This window comes from Balaenoptera borealis (genome assembly GCF_965194805.1).
Source record: "Balaenoptera borealis genome assembly, chromosome: 1".
Classification (NCBI taxonomy): Eukaryota; Metazoa; Chordata; class Mammalia; order Artiodactyla; family Balaenopteridae; genus Balaenoptera; species Balaenoptera borealis.
In genome coordinates, this window is record NC_138860.1 from 50,927,355 (window position 1) to 50,950,993 (window position 23,639).

General features: G+C 36.0%; 1 protein-coding gene across 12 annotated transcripts in view; it reads right to left on the bottom strand.

Annotated features, from left to right (window-relative positions):
- The window catches only part of TOR1AIP1 (torsin 1A interacting protein 1), a 45,939-nt gene that overhangs the window by 12,944 nt on the left and 9,356 nt on the right, over nucleotides 1-23,639 (bottom strand). For 5 of the 12 annotated variants that reach the window (XM_082386864.1, XM_082386860.1, XM_082386871.1 and 2 more), the window contains exons 4-7: nucleotides 23,456-23,500; nucleotides 5,532-5,570; nucleotides 4,544-4,630; nucleotides 1,629-1,685 (exon numbers count right to left, since the gene is read on the bottom strand). In XM_082386864.1, the coding sequence (XP_082242990.1) occupies nucleotides 1,629-1,685; nucleotides 4,544-4,630; nucleotides 5,532-5,570; nucleotides 23,456-23,500 (228 nt within the window). The remainder of the gene's footprint in view (nucleotides 1-1,628; nucleotides 1,686-4,543; nucleotides 4,631-5,531; nucleotides 5,571-23,455; nucleotides 23,501-23,639) is intronic. The other 7 variants (XM_082386861.1, XM_082386869.1, XM_082386863.1 and 4 more) reach the window with 3 other exon arrangements.

The window sequence follows — 23,639 nt, forward strand, 5'->3', positions numbered from 1 at the left end:
AAAAACTAGACACACACTTTTTTGTATTGTCTTTCATTGACTCTGTGAAGTAATTTTTTAAAAATACCTTTGCTTTAGGGCTGCATCTTAGAATCAGTGGTATGACACAGTTTAACTGGATGGTTTTCTTTCTCAGTGATACATAAAAGCAATGGCATTTTAGATTCAAGGAAATATATACCTAATTGTATACAAACAACTCATTTTCCATAACTGAAAAGTATACCATTGCATAAGTATAGCATAATTAATATAGGGAGACACATTTCAGAGCTTCCAAAGATCAAGGTTTAGAATAACAAAGGGCAAACATATAAGATAATCCAGAGAGTAATTTTCCATAAATGACTGATTTTTGTTTCAGCTGCTTTTGTTTTGTCTCAGTTTAAATTCCAAACCCAGAACCTACTAAAAACTAAAAAATATATATATATACACACATATAAAGTGGAATCCTGTGAACACAGTAATTATAAAACAGATTTCCAAAGACTTTTTCTTTAAAAATAGTCCCATATTTTTAAAATGGTATTGTGGAAGGAAAAAAAAAGTTCTTGAAGATTTTACATTCCAGGATATTTTTGGTTGACTAATAATTAATTTGAATTCTGGGACTTGATTTAAAAATGGAAAAAGAGGGGCTTCCCTGGTGGTGCAGTGGTTGGGAATCCGCCTGCCAATGCAGGGGACACGGGTTTGAGCCCTGGTCCGGGAATATCCCACATGCCGCGGAGCGACTGCGCCCGTGCACCACAACTACTGAGCCTGAGCTCTAGAGCTCACAAGCCACAACTACTGGGGCCTGCGTGCCTGGGGCCTGTGCACCACAGCGGGGGGGGCTGCCCCAGTGAGAGGCCCACCCCAACAAGGGGTGGCCCCTGCTCGCTGCAGCTAGAGAAGGCCCGCACGCAGCAGCGGAGACCCAATGCAGCCCAGATAAATAGATAAATAAATAAATTAAAAAAAAAAAAAAATGGAAAAAGAAAAAACAGTGTAATTTCTGCTTAACCTAAGAGATACATATCCATTGTAGATAATCTGCAAAATATAGAAAAAAAGGAAATGAAAAATGTCAACAATTCTACCATCCTGAACAAACACTGTTAGCATTTTAGTATATTACTTCCCATTCTTTTCATGTGTGTTACATTTTCTCAATATTTTATTACGAAAATTTTCAAAGTTGTAAGCCAGGCTGTAAGACTTTTATATATGCACCAACTAACTTACCATTAACTTTTTACTTTACCTGATTTACCAGTTATTTATTCATCCTTCCAAACTTTCACAACACAGTTTAAATCATACCATATAAGTAGGCTCAAACTACTATATTAGTTAATTAAACTAAAACAATCAACAAATTTATATTGCAAACAAGAACATTCAACAAATCAAAGAAAGCAGTAGTTTTTTGTTTTTTTTAAATTCAGAATCAAGGTTGGGTCCAGAGGTGATTAACTCAAGAAGCAAATTCAAGATGCAAGATGAGGGTTTTTTTAGCATTCACTATACCTCTTTTTCAACATTTTACATTAAACTGCAAAAGAAGATCTTCAAAAATAAGAATAGCATTTGACCACACCCACAGGTAGACTTTTAAGAGTAAAAATCATGGTTTTACTTACTTCGTGATGACTGCCAAAGTGATTCTGGATATTGACTTGATGATCTGGTGGTTTGGTCTAAAAACAAAAAAGAAATATAGTATACTGTAAAGCATATTTAACTTTCTAAGTGCACATTTAACCAGAGAACGATGAGTAGTCAAAAGAGCAAAAATATTCAGATAAACCCCAGGGAATTCAACACTTGAATGTATAATTTATTTTAAAAAATAGTTTCTAAAGGGTCAAGTTACGTCTAAAAAATTAATTATCTGTCTTTTCTTTTTAAAGAGAAAAAAAGATATAGAGAATGGCTTGAGGTAAAGAAGATAATGAAACCTTTGAGCTGGGGAAAATCTTGAAAGTTTACAATAATGGATCTTCTGGAAATCATCACTATCCATTTTGTCTTAAATTTTTCTCGCAAGTGGTCGATATGTATTTTAGCCTTCCCTTCTTAAAAATCTTAATTTTTTTTCAGCTAAAAGTGGAATTTATAACAAAGTATGTCTAAAAGCAGTCAGACTGCTATCTTGGAGGCAAAAGCATTTGACACAACCAGGTGGCGGTTAAGTATTTTTGTTGGTGTACTCCTATAACTAAAAAAATTTTGAGCATCCATCTCCAAAATATATTTTTAATATTATATACAAGCATTACTAAAATAATATATTAACTAATGTGTTGTATATATTGTAAAACAAACTAAAATAGACATTTTAAATGGATGAAATAAAAGATGTATATACACTAAATTCTAATATTTTCCTCCTGCACTCCAGTGGATCTTCTAGTACCTCTTCGGTAATAACTGGCCCAGAAGACAATCTAGAAAGATCAGTATTCTTTTTAATATGCCTCACATCTTTGTTCTTTAGCTAGAGTTTTCTTCTGTATGGGGTATGCATGCTTCAATAAGAATTTATTAGAATTCAAAAGGGATCACAGAGCCTGGGGTTTATGTAGCTTCAAAGAGCCGCACTGGTAGCAATGGCATCAAGCTACTGGCTATATGATTCATGACTTAATTAGTCTCTAATTTTTAGAGCTGTATGTATGCATATATGAAAACTAACAACAGCACTCAATTTGAGTGTCTACTATGTGCTAGGTACTCTCTAAGTAATTAAACCTCACAACAACCCAGATGAGGGAACTGAGGAACAGAGAAGTTAATCAATTGCCTGAGGGCACAAACCTAGTAGTGGAAGAGTGAAACCCAGTGTAACTCCAGAGCCCAAGATCTTAACCACTGAGCTAGAGTGTTGCATATCTCCTTTGGGATTTCTGTATCAAGAAAGAATGGTGGGGCTTCCCTGGTGGCGCAGTGGTTGAGAGTCTGCCTGCCAATGCAGGGGACACGGGTTCGAGCTCTGGTCTGGGAAGATCCCACATGCCGTGGAGCAACTAGGCACGTGAGCCACAATCACTGAGCCTGAGCGTCTGGAGCTTGTGCTCCGCAACAAGAGAGGCCGCGATAGTGAGAGGCCTGCGCACCGTGATGAAGAGTGGCCCCCACTTGCCGCAACTAGAGAAAGCCCTCGCACAGAAACGAAGACCCAACACAGCCAAAAATAAATAAATTAATTAATTAAAAAAAAAAAAAAAAAGAAAGAATGGTGAGGGACTACCCTGGTGGTCCTGTGGTTAACACTCTGAGCTCCCAATGCAGGGGGCCCGGGTTCGATCCCTGGTCAGGGAACTAGATCCCACATGCTGCAACTAAAGATCCCACATGCGGCAATAAAGATCCTGTGTGCCGCAACTAAGACCTGGCATAGCCAAATAAAGAAATAAATATTAAAAAAAAAAAAAAAAAAGAAAGAATGGGGAAAAATGAGGAAGGGTGGGAAATATGTAGAATAAATGCACATAAACAGCTTCTGAGCTTATTTTTAAAATGGAATGATTAAGTAAAACATAGGAATTACAGAAATTCTCAAAAGGTAGTGAGGGGTAAGTAGAGACTTACTCTTTAATGGAACTAAAATATAAAATTATTTATTATTTACACTGTTTACAAATTTGATCAGCACCCTCGTAAGTCTCAAGTTGGTATTTTTTTCTCTTCAGTCGATTCTTTCCTTGAATAAACTTAAACATCAATTCACACGAACAATCAGAAATTGTTATTGCTAACTGGATGTGAATTTGAACAATTCAGAGATAAAAGCAGTAATCTAAGTTTATTAAAACTTCCTAAAAGCTAACTAACACTCCTGATAGTGTAGTGAGTCAATGCTAGTGTGATCAGTTTCTGTATAAAAATTTTTTTTAATTTTTAATTTAATTTAATTTTTATTTATTTATTTTTGGTTGCATTGGGTCTTCGTTGCTGCACGCGGGCTTTCTCTAGTTGCGGTGAGCGGGGGCTACTCTTTGTTGTGGTGCACAGGTTTCTCACTGCAGTGGCTTCTCTTGTTCCAGAGCATGGGCTCTAGGTGAGCGGGCTTCAGTAGTTGTGACATGTGGGCTCAGTAGTTGTGGCTCGCGGGCTCTAGAGCACAGGCTCAGTAGTTGTGGCACGCAGGCTTAGTTGCTCCACAGCATGTGGGATCTTCCCGGAGCAGTGCTCGAACCAGTGTCTCCTGCATTGGCAGGCAGATTCTTAACCACTGCGCCACCAGGGAAGTCCCTCTATAAAATTTTTTTTTAAATCACGAATAACTCTTCTTTTGAGCACAAAAATATCTTATGTTCCATGAACAACAAAGCAAGGTAAAAGTGATTTGTTTGTTTAAATATTACATTACTAATCAGATGTATACATGGAATCAGTAATTTTAAAAAATGTTTAAAAGCACACTTTTTAAAAAGTAGTTTTAATAAATACTTTAAAATACTTTTTAAAAAAGCAAATTCGCAGAATACCTTTACACTTTAACTAAAAATATAGCTCCTAAGATAAGAGTCATATATACATAAAGCAATGTTACCTCCAGACTCAACAGAATCCCCGGATCTGACCTTAACAACCGTAACATCACTGTCAGAGTTGTCTTGATCATTTTCCTCCATTTCCCCTAAAAAGAAATAAAAATATACTAGTATAGTCTTTATTCTAAGGCTCTAAAGATCTGGATTAAAAAATAAAAACAAGTAATTCAACATTAAAATGAAGCCTTTTAAATAATTGGATATAGAATTGCTATTTATTATGCCTACTATCCTGAGTCACAAAGTTCTAAATAAGCTAAAATTGAGCTCATTTATTTTATTTTCTCTGAGGTAAATAATTATATCCCAAACGAATATTCAATAAGATTATATTCTGAGGCTTTAATGTAGAGTCAAAAAGTAAACAAATGAACATTAAATAGAAGAAAAGTTTTACCTTATGGGGAGGAAAAGTACATATAGTTAGTGTATATAGTTAGTGTATAAATTCAGACAAGATTAGTATATGCATTAGTATATTAGTATATACTAATATGCATTAGTATATGCACATATATGCAAACACATATGCATATGTGTTTGCATATATGTGTGTGTGTTTGCAAACAGGGTGTGTGGATACATACACCCGTATACAAACATTTCAGTATGCAGGTGACTAATCTCAGATTATGGTGAACTTAAAAATGGACTAAATTTTACTGTGCTATTCAAACATAGACTGGTTATGAGAATTTGAAAACTGATTATTTTAATACCATAATCAAAGGCCAGCACATGCCAGAAACAGAAAATATTAGCTTTGCTTAAATTAACTCAAACAGACAAAAGATGCTTAAAATGCACAGAAAGGCTATCATTCTATCCTATTTTACCTGTCCATTTAACAGCTCAGATAAGCATGAATTTTTTTTTCCAAAAAGGCACTATTTTCTGCTCTCCCTCTTAAGTATTTAGCAAAATTGCTTCTAATCTTAACAACAAAAAGATTTAGAATATATTGCATGATATTTTAAGAGAAAATACCTTCTGAGAAATTGACCTTCTGTTGGACACTGGTGGCTTCTAGAAGAGAGAAGCATACATGTTGTATGTAACATCATAAGCCAAAGCTCAGGAATAAATAAGAGCATCTAATTTAGGAAAGTGAATATTACATCACACCAATTCAACTTTTTTTTGTTAAATTATCAATTAATTCCCTTTACATTATTTCAGGAATAAGTCTGCTACAAACTAGAATCAGAAAGAGTTTACTGTTCCTTCACCCAGAGGTCTATTTGTATTATAAAATGTAACCTGTGTTTGCAGAAAACATGAAACTCTATGTTGATAAATACAGTCCCTAAAGGTTTACTGTATTCTTATTCTCGTATCTGCTAGATTCCCTATACTCTTTTGAAAAGCCAACCACACCAGGAGAGTTGAAAAACCAGTTATTTAATGCATCAGTGCATCCAAAGAGGATGTAAGAAAGGTAAAGAAACTCTCCTAGTTCCAGCAGGTCCACATACACCACTATTTCTCAGAGCCAGAGAATCTGGACAAAGATAAACGAGCAAAATGTGTCAAACAAATGCAGTATTTTTACATCGGCTATTCTGACTGTTATTTTTGTATTTTTGGCCGCGCCCCGCAGCTTATGGTATCTTAGTTCCCCAACCAGGGATCGAACCCAGACCCTCGGCAGTGGAAGCGCAGAGTCCTAACCACTGGACCGCCAGGGAATTCTGTGATTTTTTTTTTTTAAATAAAGGAAGATATACCCAAATGCAAGCATTGCACAATTGGGCTAAAATACTACTGAATGATCATATGAGAGGTAGTATGTTCCACAAAGCTGAAAATTTGTGTTTGCTTTCAGATTTTCCTCTATTGATTTTAACCCCTATTTGCTTTACAAAAGAAAAAAAAAAACTGTACTGTAGAAGGCAACTACCAAAACATTATATGGTGAATTTGGAAATACTTTTTAAAAATCAGTTTAATTAGATTGGTATAATACTAGTCAAACTACTCTTACTCAATAGTGGCAAGTGCAAATCAGTATTTGCCAACATTTTTGCTATAAAAAAAATTAACCCTGAGAAAATTGCTAGTAATACTATGCTACTCTTTCCTTAGAAAGACTGTCCTTTCATTTTATCTTTTTTCTCCAAGCAGAAAAATGGAAAGTCAAACTTGTCTTAGTGCTATTCCCTTAAAATTTGTTAATATTTCCATTCACATAAAAAGGTATTGTTCCCTTTTTGAAGTTTTGTTTTCTAAGTGCATAACTATTACAGTATTTCTTTTTTGGACAGCTGTTTTGCTTTATTCATTTATACAACTATTCACATAGCATGCAAACAAAAAATATTTTCTTAAGAGTCAATGGTCATGTCTTAGTTATTATTTTAATAATAGTAAGTCCTTAATATTTTCATGTTGCTAGTTAGTTTTCAAAAAACTTCATGTCTTTTCTGATTCCCATAATGTCATAAGGGAATACTATCATAAGTAAGGCTCAAAGATACTAAGTGAATTGTCTAAGGGTGTCAGGACTAACAAGTGACAGAAAAGGACTTGAATACAGACTCTTCTGATTTCTAGTCTACTACCCTTCTACCACTGCATCAGTTTTGTTCATAATGGCACATAGTAAGCGCTCAGTAATTTGTTTAAATTTATTTTTAAATTAATTTTTAAAATTCATTTTTAAAAGCAGTTTAAGATTCATGAAATTGAGAGGGAGAGAGATTTCCCATATGCTCCCTGCGCCCAGACAGGCATAGTCTTCCCCATTACCAACATTCCTATCAGAGTGGTACATTTGTCACAACTGATGAACCTATATAGACACATCGTAATCACCCAAAGACCATAATTTACATAACAGCTCAATCTTGATGTTGTACCTTCTATGGGTTTAGACAAATGTATAATGACATGTATCCACCATTATGATATCATAGAGTATTTTCACTGTCCTAGAAATCTTCTGTGCTCTACCTATATTCATTGCTCCCCCATCTCCCACCCCCACCCCAAACCCTTGGCAATCACTGATCTTTTTATTGTCTCAAGAGTTTTGCCTTTTCCAGGATATCATATAGTTGGAATCATACAGTATGTAGCCTCTTCAGATTGCCTTCTTTCACTTAGTAAGATTCACTTAAGGTTCCTCCATGTCTCTTCATGGCTTGATAGCTCTTAACACAATAATATCCCATTGTCTGGATGTTTATTTATCCACTCACCCATGGAAGGACATCTTGGTTGTTTCCAAGTTTTGGCAATTATGAATAAAGCTGCCATACGTGTGTGCAGGTTTGTGTGTGGACATAAGTTTTCAACCCTTTTGGGTAAATTATCAAGGAATGGGATTGCTGGATTGTATGGTAAGAGTATGTTTAGTTTTGTAAGAAACTGTAAAACTAACTTCAAAGTGGTTGGACCATCTTACATTCCCAACAGCAATGAATAGGATTTCCTGTTGCTTCACATCCACATAAGCATTTGGTGTTGTCAGCGTAGGTATGTAGTGGTATCTCGTTTTCAATTGCATTTCCCTGATGATATACAATGTAGAGCAACTTTTCAAACGTTTATTTGCCACCTGTATGTCTTCTTTGGTGAGGTGTCTGTTACGGACTTCAACCTATTTTTAAATCAAGTTGTTTTCTTATTGTTGAGTTTTAAGAGTTCTTTGTATATTTTGGATAACAGTCCTTTCTCAAATATGTAATTCGCAAATATTTGCTCGCAATCTGCGGCTTGCCTTCTCATTCCCTTGACATTGTCTTTTGCTGAGCAGAAGTTATAATTCTAACAAAGTTCAGCTTATCAGTTATTTCTTTCATGGATAATGCCTTTGGTTTATACCTAAAAAGGCATCACCATACCCAAGGTCATCTAGATTTTTCTCCTATGTAACCTTCTAGGAGTTTAATAGTTTTGTGTTTATATTTAGGTCTGTGATCTATTTTGAGTTAATTTTTGTGAAAGGTGTTAAGGTCTGTGTTCAGATTCTTTTTTTTTTTTTTTTTTGCATGTGGATGTCCAGTTGTCCCAGTACCATTTGTTGAAAAGACTCTCTGTTCCATTGTACTGCCTTTGCTCCTTTGTCAAAGATCAGTTAACTGATATATGTGGGTCTATTTACAGGCTCTTTATTCTATTCCAACGATCTACTTGTCTATTCTTTTGACAATACCACATTGTCTCAATTACTGCAGCTTTAGGTTTAGTTTAGCTTGAGGCTGAGTACTGTCCTACTTTATTCTTCCAATATTGTGTTAGCTATTCTGGGTCTTTTGTTTCTCCATACAAACTTTAGGACTAATTTGTTGATATCCATGAATTAACTTGCTGGGATTTTGATTGGTGTTGCATTGAATCTACAGATTAAGTTGGGAAGAAATGACACCTTGACAATATTGAGTCCTCCTATCCATAAACATGGAATATCTCCCCATTTATTTAGCAGTTCTTTGATTTCATTCATCAAAGTTTTGTAGTTTTTTTCATATAGACCTTATACATATTTTGTTAGATTTATATCTAAGTATTACATGTTGGGGTATGCTAATGGTAATTATATTGTGTTTTTATTTTCAAGTATCTCTTGTTCACTACTGGTATATAAGATAGTGCTTGACTTTTGTACATTAACCTTGTATCCTACAACTTTGCATAACTGCATAAGTTCCAGAAGGTTTTTTGTCCATTCTCTTGGATTTTCTACATAGACAATCATGTCATCTGTGAATAAAGACAGTTGTATTTCTTCCTTCCCAATCTGTATACCTTTTATTTCCTTTGTCTTATTGCATTAGCTAGAACTTCCAGCACAATATTGAAAACTTGTGAGCAAGGACATCCTTGCCTTGTACCTGATGTTAGTACAAAAGCTTCCAGTTTCTTACCATTATTACACAAGTTAGCTGTAGTTTCTGTAGATAGTCTTTATCAAGTTGACAAAGTTTATCTCTATTCCTAACTGAGGATTTTTATCATGAATGGGTGTTGGACTCTATCAAATGTTGTTTTCTGCATCTATTGATATGATCATATGATTTTTCCTTAGTCTGTTGATGTGTTGGATTATATGAATTGATTTTCAAATGTTAAACCAGCCTTGCACACCTGAGATAAATCCTATTTGGTTGTAGTGTATTAATTCTTTTCGTACTTTTAAAAATTTGATTTACTAACATTTTGTTGAAGGTTTTTGCATCTGTGTCCATGAGAAATATTTTTTAAACATTTTTTTAAAAATTTAAGTAACATTGATCTGTAAGTTTCATGTGTACAGCATTTTATTTCTACTTCTATATACCCTACAATGTGCTCACAACCACAGACTTATTTTCTGGGACTTCCCTGGTGGCACAGTGGTTAAGAATCCGCCTGCCAATGCAGGGGACACGGGTTCGATCCCTGCTCTGGGAAGATCCCACATGCAGCAGAGCAACTAAGCCCGTGTGCCACAACTACTGAGCCTGTGCTCTAGAGCCCGCAAGCCACAACTACTGAGCCTGTGTGCCACAACTACTGAAGCCCATGCACCACAACGAAGAGTAGCCCCCTCTTGCTGCAACTAGAGAAAGTTCGTGCACAGCAATGAAGACCCAATGCAGCCAAACATAGATAATAAACAAATAAATTTATTTTAAAAAAACCTTATTTTCCATCCATCACCATGCAGTTGATCCCCTCTACCCTCTTCCCCTTCCCCACTGCTCCTTCCCCTCAGATAACCACTACTTTGTTCTATCTACATGTTTATTTTTGTTTGGTATGTTCATTTATTTTATTTTATTTTATTTTTTTAAGAACAGTATCTCCTTTTTAATTTTTTTTTTTTTAAATTTTATTGATTTATTTATTTATGGCTGTGTTGGGTCTTCGTTTCTGTGCGAGGGCTTTCTCTAGTTGCGGCAAGCGGGGGCCACTCTTCATCGCGGTGCGCGGGCTTCTCACTATCGCGGCCTCTCTTGTTGTGGAGCACAGGGTCCAGATGCGCAGGCTCAGTAATTGTGGCTCATGGGCCTAGTTGCTCCGCGGCATGTGGGATCTTCCCAGACCAGGGCTCGAACCCGTGTCCCCTGCATTGGCAGGCAGACTCTCAACCACTGCGCCACCAGGGAAGCCCTGTTCATTTATTTTTAAATGTTTGTTAGTTTTTTTACATTCCCCATATGAATGAAATCATATGTATGTCTTCCTCTGTCTGACTTAGCTCACTTAGCATAATGCCCTCAAGATCCATCCACACTGTCACAAATAGCAAAATTTCATCTTTTTTTATGGCTGGGTAGTATTCCATTGTATACATATACCACATCTTCTTTATCCATTCATCTGTTGATGGGCACTTGGGTTGTTTCCGTACCTTGGCTATTGTAAATAATGCTGTGATGATTATAGGGGTAGGTGGTGGTGCAGATATCTCTTCAGATTAGTATCTTCATATTCTTTGGATAAATGTCCAAAAGTAGGATAGCTGGATCATATGGTAGTTCTATTCTCAATTTTTTGAGGAATCTCTAAATAGTCTTCCACTGTGACTGTACCAACTTACATTCCTACCAACAATGTATGAGGGTGTCCCTTTTCTCCATATCCTTGCCAACACTTGTTATTTCTTGCCTTTTTGAGAATTTTAACAGATGTGAGGTGATATCTCACTGTGATTTTGATTTGCATTTCCCTAATAATCAGTGATGTTGAACATTTTTTCATGTGCCAGTTAGCCATCTGTATGTCTTCTTAGGAAAAATGTCTATTCAGCTCCTATGCCCAATTTTTAATCAGGTTGTTTGGGTTTTTTTTGTTTTTGAGTTGTATGAGTTCTTCATATATTTTGGATATTAACCTCATATTTGATATGTCATTTGCAAATACTTTCTCCCATTCAGTAGGTTGTCTTTTCATTCTATTGATGGTTTCCTTTGCTGAAGAAGCTTTTTAGCTTGATATAATCTCACTTGTTAAATTTTGTGTGTGTTTCCCCTGCATGAGGAGACGTATCTAGGAAGATACTGCGAAGACTGATGTCACAGAGCATATTGTCTCTGCTTCTTCTAGAAGTGTAGTTTCATCTTATATTCAAATATTTAGTCCATTTTGAGTTAGTTTTTGTGTATGGTTTGGTCTAGTTTCATTTTTCTGCATTTGGCTGTCCAGTTTTCCCAATACCATTAATTGAAGAGACTATCCTTTTTCCATTGTATGTTCATTGCTCCTTTGTCATAAATTAATTATCCATATGTGTGTGGGCTTATTTCTGGGTTCTCAATTGTGTTCTGTTGATCTATATATGTTTTCCTGCTATAGCAACCATGCTGTTTCTCTGTCTTTGTAGTATAGTTTGGAATCAGGGAGCGTGATACCTCCAGCTTTGTTCTTTTTTCTCAGGACTGCTTTGTCTACTAGGGAATTTTTGTGGTTCTATATAAGTTTTAAAATTTTTTGTTCTTTTCTGTGAAAAATGTTTTTGGGATTTTGATAGGGATTGCACTGAATCTGTAGTTTGCTTTAGGTAATAAGTACATTTTGACGATGTTAATTCTTCCAATCCATGAGCATAGAATATCTTGCCATTTATTTGTGTCTTCTTCAATTCAACAGTGTCTTATATTTTTCACTGTACATGCCTTTTACCTCCATGATTAAATTTACTTCCAGGTATTTTATTATTTTTGTTGTAATTGTAAATGACATTGCTTTCTTTCTTTCCTTCTTTTTTTTTTTTAACATTCTTATTGGAGTATGATTGCTTTACAATGGTGTGTTAGTTTCTGCTTTATAACAAAGTGAATCAGCTCTACATAAACAAATATCTCCATATCTACTCCCTCTTGCGTCTCCCTCCCACCCTCACTATCCCACCCACCTAGGTAGTCACAAAGCACCGAGCTGATCTCCCCGTGCTACGCACATTGTTTTCTTAGTTGCTCTGAAGCACGTGGGATGCTCTTGGACCAGGGCTCAAACCCGTGTCCCCTGCATTGGCAGGCAGATTCTTAACCACTGCATCACCAGGGAAATCCCCAGATTTTTATATATTGATTTTATATCCTGCAACTTTACTGTATTCATTTATTATTTCTACTTCTTCCTTCCCAATTTGGACACCTTTTATTTCTCTTTTCTTATCTAATTGCTCTGGCTAGGACTTCCAATACTATGTTGAATAGGAGTGTTAAGAGTGCACATCCTTGTTTTATTCCTGATCTTAGAGGGATAGCTTTCAATTTTTCACCATGGAGTATCATGTTAGTTGTGGGTTTATCATATACGGTTTTTATTATGTGAGATATGCCCCTACTATACCAACTTTAGAATTTTTATCATAAATCAGTATTGAATCTTGTTAAATGCTTTTTCTGCATCTACTGAGATGATCTTATGGCTTTTATCCTTCATTTCATTAAGGTGGTGTATCATGATGATTGATTTTATAATGTTGAACTATCCTTGAATGGAATAAATCCCACTTGATCATGGTGTAGGATCTTTTCGATATATTGTTGAATTCAGTTTGCTAATATTTTGTTCAGGATTTTTGCATCTATGTTCATCAGAGATACTGGACTGTAATTTTTTGTTGTTGTTATCAACCTCTGGTTTTGGTATCACAGTGACATTGGCCTCTTAACACATTATTGACCAGGGGATTTCTGCAGAAACTAACGCCTGTGGCGTCTCTGGTCAATAATGTGTTAAAGTGAGTTAGGAAGTATTCCCTTCTTTTCAGTTTTTTTAAAAAAATTAATTAATTTATTTATCTTTGGCTGTGTTGGGTCTTCGTTTCTGTGCAAGGGCTTTCTCTAGTTGCGGCGAGCGGGGGCCACTCTTCATCGTGGTGCGCGGGCCTCTCACTATCGCGGCCTCTGTGAGCACAGGCTCCGGACGCGCAGGCTCAGTAGTTGTGGCTCATGGGCCCAGTTGCTCCGTGGCATGTGGGATCTTCCCAGACCAGGCTCAAACCCGTGTCCCCTGCATTGGCAGGCGGATTCTCAACCACTGCACCACCAGGGAAGCCCTCTTTTCAGTTTTATGGAACAGTTTGAGAAGGATAGGTATTAAATCTTCATTGAATGTTTGGTAGAATTCGCCTGTGAAGCCATGTGGTCCTGGACTTTTGTTTTTTGGGAGTTCTTTGATTACTGTTTCAATCTCTGTACAAGTGATCAGTCTATTCAGATTTTCTATTTCTTCCTGATTCAGTCTTGGAAGGTTGTATGATTCTAAGATTTTGTCCATTTCTTCTAGGCTGTGCAATTTGTTGGTGTATAGCTGTTAATAATACTCTCTTAAAATCCTTTGTATTTCTGTGGTATCTGTTTTTTTTCCTCTTTTGTTTCTAATTTTATCAGAGCCTTGTTGCTTTTTTCCTTAGTGAGTCTAGCTAACAGTTTGTCAATTTTGTTTATCTTTCCAAAGAACCAGTTCTTAGTTTCATTGATCTTTTCTACTGTCTTTTTAGTTTCTTATTTTTTTCTGCTCTTATCTTTACTTTTTCCTTAATTATACTAACTTTGGGATTCGTTTGTTCTTCTTTTTCTAGTTTCTTTAGGTGTAAGGTTAGATTGTTTGAGACTTTTCCTGTTTCTTGAGGTAGACCTTATTGATATCAACTTCTCTCCTTGTAAAGCAACCATACTCCAATAAAAATTAATTAAAAAAAAAAAGACATGCATGTACTCTGTAATGATCTATATGGGAAAAGAATCTTTAAAAAAAGTGGATATATGTATAACAGATTCACTTTGCTGTAAACCTGAATCTAACACAATGTATAACAGATTCACTTTGCTGTAAACCTGAATCTAACACAACATTGTAAATCAACTATATTCCAATAAAAATAATTAAAAATAAAAATTAAAAAAAACACCCTTCCCTCTTTTACTCCATCCCATAGATTTTGGTATATTGTATTTTCATTTACATTTGTTTTCAAGTAATTTTTATTTCTCCTTCAATTTCTTCATTGACCCAATAGTTGTTCAGTTTCCATATATTTGTAATTTTTCTAGTTTTCTTCTTGTAGTTGATTTCTAGTTTCATTCTATTGTGGTAAGAGAAGATGGCATATGACTTCAATCTTCTTAAATTTACGGAAACTTGTGTTGTGTCCCAACATATCGTCTATCCTTGAGAAAGTTCCACGTTCACTTAAGAAGAATGTATATTCTGCTGTGCTTGGATGGAACGTTCTTTAAAAATCTATCAACTCCATCTGGTCTAATGTTTCATTTAAGGCCAGTGTTTCCTTGTTGACTTTCTGTCTGAAAGATCTGTCTGTTATGTTATCACTGTTACATCTTCTTGATAAATTGTCACTGTTATGTCTTCTTGATAAATTGTCTCCTTTATTATTATATACTGTTCATTTTTGTCTCTTGTTACCTTTTTTGGCTTGAAGTCTACTTTTTCTGATATGAGTATGGCTATACCAGCTTTCTTTTGGCTGCTATTTGCTTGATGTAACATCTTCCATCCCTTTACTTTTAGCCTATGTTTGTCTTTAGAGCTATGTCTTCTAGAGGAAACATATAGTTGTTTTTCAATCCATCCAGCCACTCTGTGTCTTTTGATTGGTGAGTGCAATCCATTTATATTTAGGGTGATTATTGATAGATAAGGACATAGTACTGCCATCATATCTTTTTTTTCCTGGTTGATCTATACCTTGTTTCTCCTGGTGCTTCTGTCTGGCAATTTTTATTTATTTATTTATTTATTTTGATGTGGACCATTTTTTTCAAGTCTTTACTGAATTTGTTACAATATTGCTTCTGTTTCATGTTTTGGTTTTTTGGCCACGAGGCACGTGGATCTTAGCTCCCCAACCAGGGATTGGACCTGCACCCCCTGCATTGGAAGGTCAAGTCTTAACCACTGGACCACCAGGGAAGTCCCCTGTCTGCCATTTTGGTTGGGTGGTTTTCTAAGATATTTTTCACAGATTTCTCTCGTTATGTTGTGTGTCTCTGCTCTATGTTACTGTTCTGTGTTTACCCTGAGGTTTGTATAAAACATCTTAGTTAAAATAGTCCTTTTTCTACTGATATCTTCATTTACCTATACAAGTTTCCCCTTTTATGTTTTTGTTGTCTTAAGTTACTCCTTTTTATGTTGTGAGTTATCAAGGTGAGATAGTTATATTATTCTGCTTTTTTTCTCCCTTTAACCTTTATGTGATGATAGAGGGTTTAAAAAATTTGATAGACCGTTGCAATTTTCTAGTTCTATTTATCACCTTGCTCAAAGTTTTGTATATTTTGGCCACTTTGTTTCTGGTTGAAGAGCTCCTTTCAATAGAGCTTACAAGGCAGGTTTAGTGTTGATGAACTCTTTCAGCTTTTGTCTGGGAAAGTCTTTTTCTCCTTCATATACGAATGTTAACTTTGCTGGATAGAGTATTCTTGTGTGACAGTTCTTATCTTTCAGTATTTTGAGAATGTCATTCTACTCCTGGCCTGTAGGGTTTCTGCTGAGAAATCCACTGATAGCCTAATGGGGGGTTCCTTTGTATGTAGGTCACCATTATTTTTTCCCTGGCTGCCTTTAGAATACTGTTATTGAATTTTGACAATTTTAATATTATGTCTTGGAGGAGGTCTTTTTGCAGAGGTAATTAGGTGTTCTCTTAGCTTCATGGGCTTGTATATGCAGCTCCTTCCCTAGGTTTGGGAAATGCTCAGCTATTATTTCTTTAAATAACCTCTCTGTTCCCTTCTCCTTCTGGGATACCCATTATCCTAACGTTGCCCTTCCTAAAAGAGTTGGACTTCTCTCATAGGATTTCCTCGTTTTTGAAACATCTTATTTCTCTTTCCTCTTCTACTTGCATCATTTCTAGATTTCTATTTAGAGGTCATTATCTCTCTCTTCCATGTGCCCTGCTCTATTTCCAATACTTTCTAATAAATTCTTCATCTTATTTATTGTGTTCCTCAGCTCCAGAATTTGTCTGTCTTTTAGAATTTCAATGTCTTTGGTAAAGTATTCCTTCTGTTCATTAATTTTATTGCTGAGCTCATTAAACTGCTTGAGTTTTATTGTATCTCCTTGTGTACCTTTAGGATAGCTATTTTGAATTCTCTATCAGTCAGATTACAATATTTCATGACTTTAAGTTTTATTTCTGTAGAACTGTCATTTTCTTTTTGTGGTATAGTGTTACTGTGGTTCTTCATGTTGTTTGAAGATGAATTGTTCCTCTGTCAGAGCATTTAATATTAAACAACAGGTTAGGAGTTAGATTCCTTTGTTTTCCAGTCAGTGGCACTATCACGTAAGTTTTTAGTTTTTCTTACCTGAGCTGCCACTGGTTACTACATCTGAGTGGCACTTTCTAGCCTCCACTTTCTCTGTAAGAGGTGTGGCTCTGTGCCTTTGTTGTACCTTTTTGTGCCACCAGGGTTGTAGCTCCTTGCTTCTGCTAGAGTTGCTGTCGTCACCAACATGGTGAGCTCTTTCCTTTCCCTGCGTCTGGGATCCCGAGACACAGGTTCCACCATCGGGGGAAGGGGAGAGGATGGAGGGGGAAGAGGGAGCTGGAGTCATGCAGGCAACTCTACCTTGTCTGTTGTAAGGTTTGCAGGCTATGCCACTGTGAATAGGAGGTGGAGGGGGCTGTGGATGTGGGCACCTCAGCAGCTGTTGTGATGGGGTCCTAGGCCCCACTGCTGCTACCCACCAGTTACTTGTGGCCATGGGTGCTGGTGCACTCAGTTGGCTCAAGTCATGCATGTAGCCTTTCTTGCAGTTACTGGGTTCTCTGAAGCTGTGGGCTCTGCTGTCCCATCAAGGGACTCAAATTGCAAGCCCCATCTCCACTGTTCCCTCAGTTCCACTTCCACTAAGTGTTAAAATTCACCCAGCTTTAGATGTACAGATATGTGGAATTCTCCAGCATCCTGTTGTTTTGGGCAGAGGCACCTTTGTTAAGTTGTGGATGTTTCACTGGTTGTAGAGTGAAGGGGAGAGACAAAAGTAGATGCTTCACTCTGCTGTGTTTCTGACATTGGTCTATAGTTTTTTCTCAGGATGTTTTCGTCTAGTTTTGGTATTAGCATAATGCTGGCCTCACAGAATGAGTCAGGAAGTAATTCCTCTGCTTCTATACTCCAAGAGATTGTAGAGAATTGGTATAATTTCTTCCTTAAACGTTTGATAGAATTCACTAGGAAACTCATCTGGGCCTGGTGCTTTCTGTTTTGGAAGGTTATTGATTCAATTTACTTAAGAGATATAGATCTATTTGGATCACCTATTTCTTCTTGAGTGAGTTTTAGCAGATTATGTCTTTCGAGGAATCAGTTCATTTCATCTAGGTTATCAAATCTCTGGCACAGAATTGTTCATAAAATTCCTGTGTTATCCTTTTAATTTCCATGGGATCTATAGTGTCCCCTCTTTTATTCCTGACAACAGTAATTTGTGTCCTACTTTTTTTTCCTTTTTTTTTTCTTCTTTCCTTTTCTTTTTTTCTTAGTTAGCTTGGGTAGAGGCTTCACCTTTGAAGGATAGTTTTGCAAGGTACAGTATTCCAGGTTGGTGGGGTTTTTTTCTTTGAACACTTTAAATCTTTCACTCCAATCTCTTCTTGCTTGCATGATTTCTGAGGAGATGTTAGCTGTAATTCTGACCTTTATTCCTTTACAGGTCATGTGTTGTCTTCCTCTGACTTCTTTTGGGATTTTTTTTCTTTATTTTTGACATTCTGTGGTTTAAAAAGGATATGCCTAAGTGTATTTTTATTTTTTGGCATTAATCCTGCTTGGTGTTTGTGAGCTTCCTGGATCTGAATTTAGTGTTTGACATTAATTTGGGAAATTCTCAGTCATTATTATTTCAAACATTTCTTCTGTTCCTTTCTTCTCCTTCTATTATTCACATTATGCATACATTATTATGTCTAGGATATTCTGTATTATTCAGTCATTGTTCTCTTTGAGTTTTGGTTTCAAGGATTCTATTTTTTTTAATTGAGGTATAACTGATACTTAACATTGTGTTATGGGTAAGGTGTACAATGTGTTGATTTGATACATTTATATATTGCAATATGATTATCATCATAGCACTTACTAACACATCATGCCACATAATTATCATTTCTTTGAGGATTCTGTTGATATATCCTGTAGAGATTCTTTCCTTAGCCGTGTCCAGTCCAATAAGCCCATCAAAAGCATTCTTCATTTCTGTTACAGTGCTTTTTTATCTGTAGCATTTCTTTTTGATTCTTTCTTAGGATTTCTATCTCTCGGCTGACATTGTTTTTCTGCTCTTGCATGCTGTCTACTTTATCCATTAGAGTCCTTAGCATATTAGTCATAGTTGTTTTAAATTCCTGGTCTGATAATTCTAACATCCCTGCCTTGTCTGGTTGATGTTGCTGTATCTTTTCAAAATGTTTTTTGCATTTTGGCATGTTTTGTAATTTTTTCTTGATAGCTGGACATGCTGTACTGGGTAAAAAGAACTGCTGTAAATAGATCTTTAGTAAGGTGGTGGTCAGGTGTTAGGGAAGGGGAAGTATTCTATAGCTCTAGGTCTCTGTTTTTAGTTAAGCTTATGCCTCTGGACCGTGAACTTCAAAACAGTTCCTCACCTTTTTTCCCTTCCCCTTTAGGTGCGACAGGATGTTCAGAGTGGTCTGGTGTTGGGTATTTCCCTTCCTTCAGGTCAGTCAGGCTTTGATAATAATAGAGTAGGTTAGGTTCCAGTTAACTAGATTTCCCTGAGGGCTTGCCTTGTTAAGAAGAACAGAATGCCCTGGCATATTTCAAAATGTTTCCTTTCTCCCTCTACCTTGCAGAAGTACGAGGGGATTTTTTGCTGATATTCATTATGGGAGCCTGGCTGAGCTTCTGGAGGTAAATTTCACAATATAGTAGGGGCCCATCTTTGACTGGGTCCTCCTGGAATTTTTAACTCTTCAGACTTGTCCACGCTGAGCCTCCAACAATTCATCAACTGAAGCTCAGATTTTCCTACCCAGCACTACCTCCTGCAGAGGCTTCTGCTTGTGAATCTTGGCTCTAAGATAAGCCACGACTTCCTATGTTTGTCTGTTTCTCCAATCTTGGGGTCAGTGGTTTTACCTGTGTCATCTCCTCTCTTATGGATCTAAGAGTTGTTGGTTTTTCAGTTGTCAGTTTTTGACTTGTTATTAGGCTGAAGTGGTGACTTCCAAGCTCCTTACATGTGGAACCAAAAAGTCTTCCTCAACAATTTTATTTATTTATTTATTTATGGCTGCATTGGGTCTTCATTGCTGAGTGCAGGCTTTCTCTAGTTGCAGCGAGCGGGGGCTACTCTTGGTTGCAGTGTGCAGGCTTCTCATCGTGGTGGCTTCTCTTGTTGCGGAGCATGGGCTGTAGGCGCGTGGGCTTCAGTAGTTGCAGCACTACAGGCTCAGTAGTTGCGGCACATGGGCTTAGTTGCTCCGCAGCCTGTGGGATCTTCCCAGACCAGGGCTTGAACCCATGTCCCCTGCACTGGCAAGCAGAGTCTTAAAAACTGCACCACCACCAGGGAAGTCCCTTCCTCAATAATTTTTTGAATAAGTGAATGAATGATGGGAAAAGGCTGAGAAGTGAATTCCTCCTAAAATGAGAGGTTCCAACAACACCTAAGTGTAAGTCATGTAATACAGCAGCTTGGCTAAAGTTACATTTATATTAGGGCATTATGTTTTATATAGTTTAAAAATTATTTGGTGTAGCAAACTTTCTTTAAGGCTGAACTGATGTTTGAATCTGTGTTAATGGAAAGAAAAGTATGTTGAAGGTTTATATTCATTCACCCAACTATCAGAAAAAATAAATTATACAGTAATCCTTCCCTTTTTCATCCTGATACAATTTATTTCCATAATACTTTTGAAGTTACAGGTCAATTTGTCTAGAGCCAATTAACTAATAATCAGTCCTTCATATACCAGGTTGCCTAAAATTCAATCTCCTTTTTTTCTGTTTATGTTAGTGTTCTAATTAGCATGGGGGAGGATTTAAGAATTATTTTTTAACCAGCTTATATAACGGAGTTCCCCATTTACTTTTAATACTTCTAATATGTTATTATTATATTTGAAGTATTTATTTTTGAACACTTTAAAGACTTTTAATCTGTGTCTAAAAATCCTTTCTTTAGAATTCCATGCTCCTAACAGTAAATATTTATCAGCACTATACAAGACATAAACAGTAACTTGTCAAGCTAGGCTATCTTGATAACATCACTAAGAACAAAAAACGGTATTATTTTGTGCCTTACAATCCAGTAATATTTTATGAATTAGACAGCTTAAATAATAATAAATCTTGTACATTTAATAAGTAATCATCATTGTAATAGGCTTTCGTCTTGACTGTATATACATTTTTAAACATGTTTCTCACTCTAGAAAATGAAACTCTAGAAACCCAAGTCTACCAATTTAGAATGTCTTTCTGAAAATTATTTAACATAAAATATCTCAAAGAGCCACAGTTAATGTGAGTGTTGCCTCTAATGTAAAGGAGTTTCTCATATTGCCTGAACTCTAAAGGTAAAAGAGTGACATTCTATTACAAAACAATTACAAGTATTGGCGATATTTGTAATTCTCCTTCCCCATTTTGCCTGCTATTCATCCTTCAAAATTCAATTCAAATGCCATCTCCATAAAACCTTCCTGACCTCTTCCAGAGTAGGGAACTTCTCTAGGCTACCATATATATATATACCACTATTTTAAAACTTAAAACAATTTTCATTTTTTTAACCCAAGCTGCAGAGAATGTACAGATAAATATTCAAATACAATCTCATGGTGAATCAGCAGTATCTATGACTACATAGCTTTTAATTTCATTTCCCTCTTTTGTCATTCAGCTTCCTTTATTTTAAACTTCTTGGCTGCTACATGTGGAAGGTTAGAGCATTAAAAAAAATTTTTTTTTTAAAAGATATTACTCTTCCCTACACTCACGCAGAAAGTTTAAGAAATTAAAATCCCATTTGGAGCAATAATACCCTTAATCAAAAAAAGTTATTAAATTATAAAAGCTGTGGCTTTTAGACAAATGGCAATAGTTAAATGTGCTATCAAGGAGGTGTCACTTTTCTAACAACTTCAACCAATTAGGAAAAGGTACTTTCAGAAGTCCTAGGTCTTTATGTCTGCTGTTAAAGTAGACCACTTACAACCACTTCCTCTGGTGGGTGGAGACCATCCACTAACTGTATCACTTTCTGTTCACTTTCTTTTTCCTGGTCATCGTTTTTAAGAAAAACACAAAGTCCCAGGTATATTTCTACTATAGATTTTCCTATTCCTAGAGACTTATGGACTGTGTTCGTGTGAGTAGTGAAGGGTACTCAAGGAAATATAAACTTCGCTTGTGTTGTGTCTGGGGACAAAGACATGAAGATTCAGAAGTGAGACTATCATACCTTCTCAAAGAGAAGACTAGATAGAATACAGGAGAGTCACTGTGTCTCCTGTCTTTTTGTGTTGTCAGGAAAACCTAGTGTGGAATGTTACAATAAATCTATGTCCAGACAAGTATGAAACTCTCTGAATTTACTTAGAACAAACAAATGCTAATTTGGGTGATATGTTGTGTTTATTTCTGCCACTGATAAAATCAGGGGTTGGCGAACTTTCTCCATCAAGGGCCAAATAGTAAATATTTTAGGCTTCTCTAGCCACATGTGGTCTCTGTCATACATACACACACACACACACACACACATATGTGTGTGTGTGAGTATAAAATGTAAAAATCTTTTCTTGGCTCACAGGTTGTACAAAAACAAGATTGCAGGTCAGATTTTACTCAGAGGCTGTAGTTTGTGGACCCCTGCTATAGATACCTTCAAGAAAGGTACCTTTTAAGACTGTTCAATGCCAATCATGTTTTGGAGAACAGAGTGGGAAAGCAAGAAAAAGAGAATAAAGAACAGTTTGGAAGTATCATTAGTGCTCGAGCTCCATGAATAGCCATTTTATATACTCCAAGATGTACTAGCATTACTATTAAAAAAAAAAAAAAGAGGGTGTCACTCCCTATATTGATCTCACAGAAATTCCCTTTAAGCTGGAAAGCACTTTTTTAAAGTTAGTTTTTATTATAAAGTACTTATAGAAATGATTTCTAAATCTAGCATATAAAGAACATAAAAGTGCTAGATTATTTCAGCTCCAAGTTCTCTTCTAATTAAGATTCTGTGACTTAAAAAAAATTTTTTTAAAGTTTTTAAATAGAGCATTTGAGAAACTGGTGGGTGAAAGTACACATGATAAGCTGCGTACTACAAGGATCATTTTCAGTACCCAGACACTATAAATGCTGAAGTCTCTAAAAAAAATTAGCCTGAGCTTAAGTGAAAGAAATTTAAAACAAGTTGCAACTATTTATAAAGAAAAATGAAGCTTCCCTCCTTTTGACTCATCTCCAAATTTAGGAAAGAATTGTAACCTAAGTCCAACCACAATCAATGTAAATTCACTTAAAGCCGCAGATCTTGGCAGCTCATGTCTTACACCAAGGCAAACACTGAAAAGAATATAAACCACTTCAACAAACATGGCAAAGAACACTGAACTTACCTTGAAAAAGCTCAAATTCACTTTCTAAATCAAGAAAAAACCTTAATTGGTAAACTGATATCCTTTTCTCCCGATAGTGTGAACTTGACTGCTAGTAAAAACTAAAATATATGTTCTTATATTTTCTTACATGAATTTAAACAATAATATAACAAAAGACATAATTTTAGAGAGAATAAAAACCCAGGTGATTAAGAAAGTTTATGGTCATAAGGACACTGCCCCTCAAGCTGAGATAATGAACAAAGTAATAGTCTCAAACCAGTGACCAAATGAATGTACTCCTGTATTCTACTGATAATTAGACACCTCAAAGAGAACCTACAAGAATTAGAGATAAACAAACCTAATTTACTCATTTTAGTATTTCCATTTGTTTTATATGAGGAATCTGCAAGAGAGATAGCAAAAAAATGATTAGAGCTGAAAAGGAAATGCATCATATGGTTCTTTACCACAGGTTCATCATCAAAACCTTAACAGATTTTTATCATTTATAATACTTAAAAGGACAGCCATCTATCAAAAAA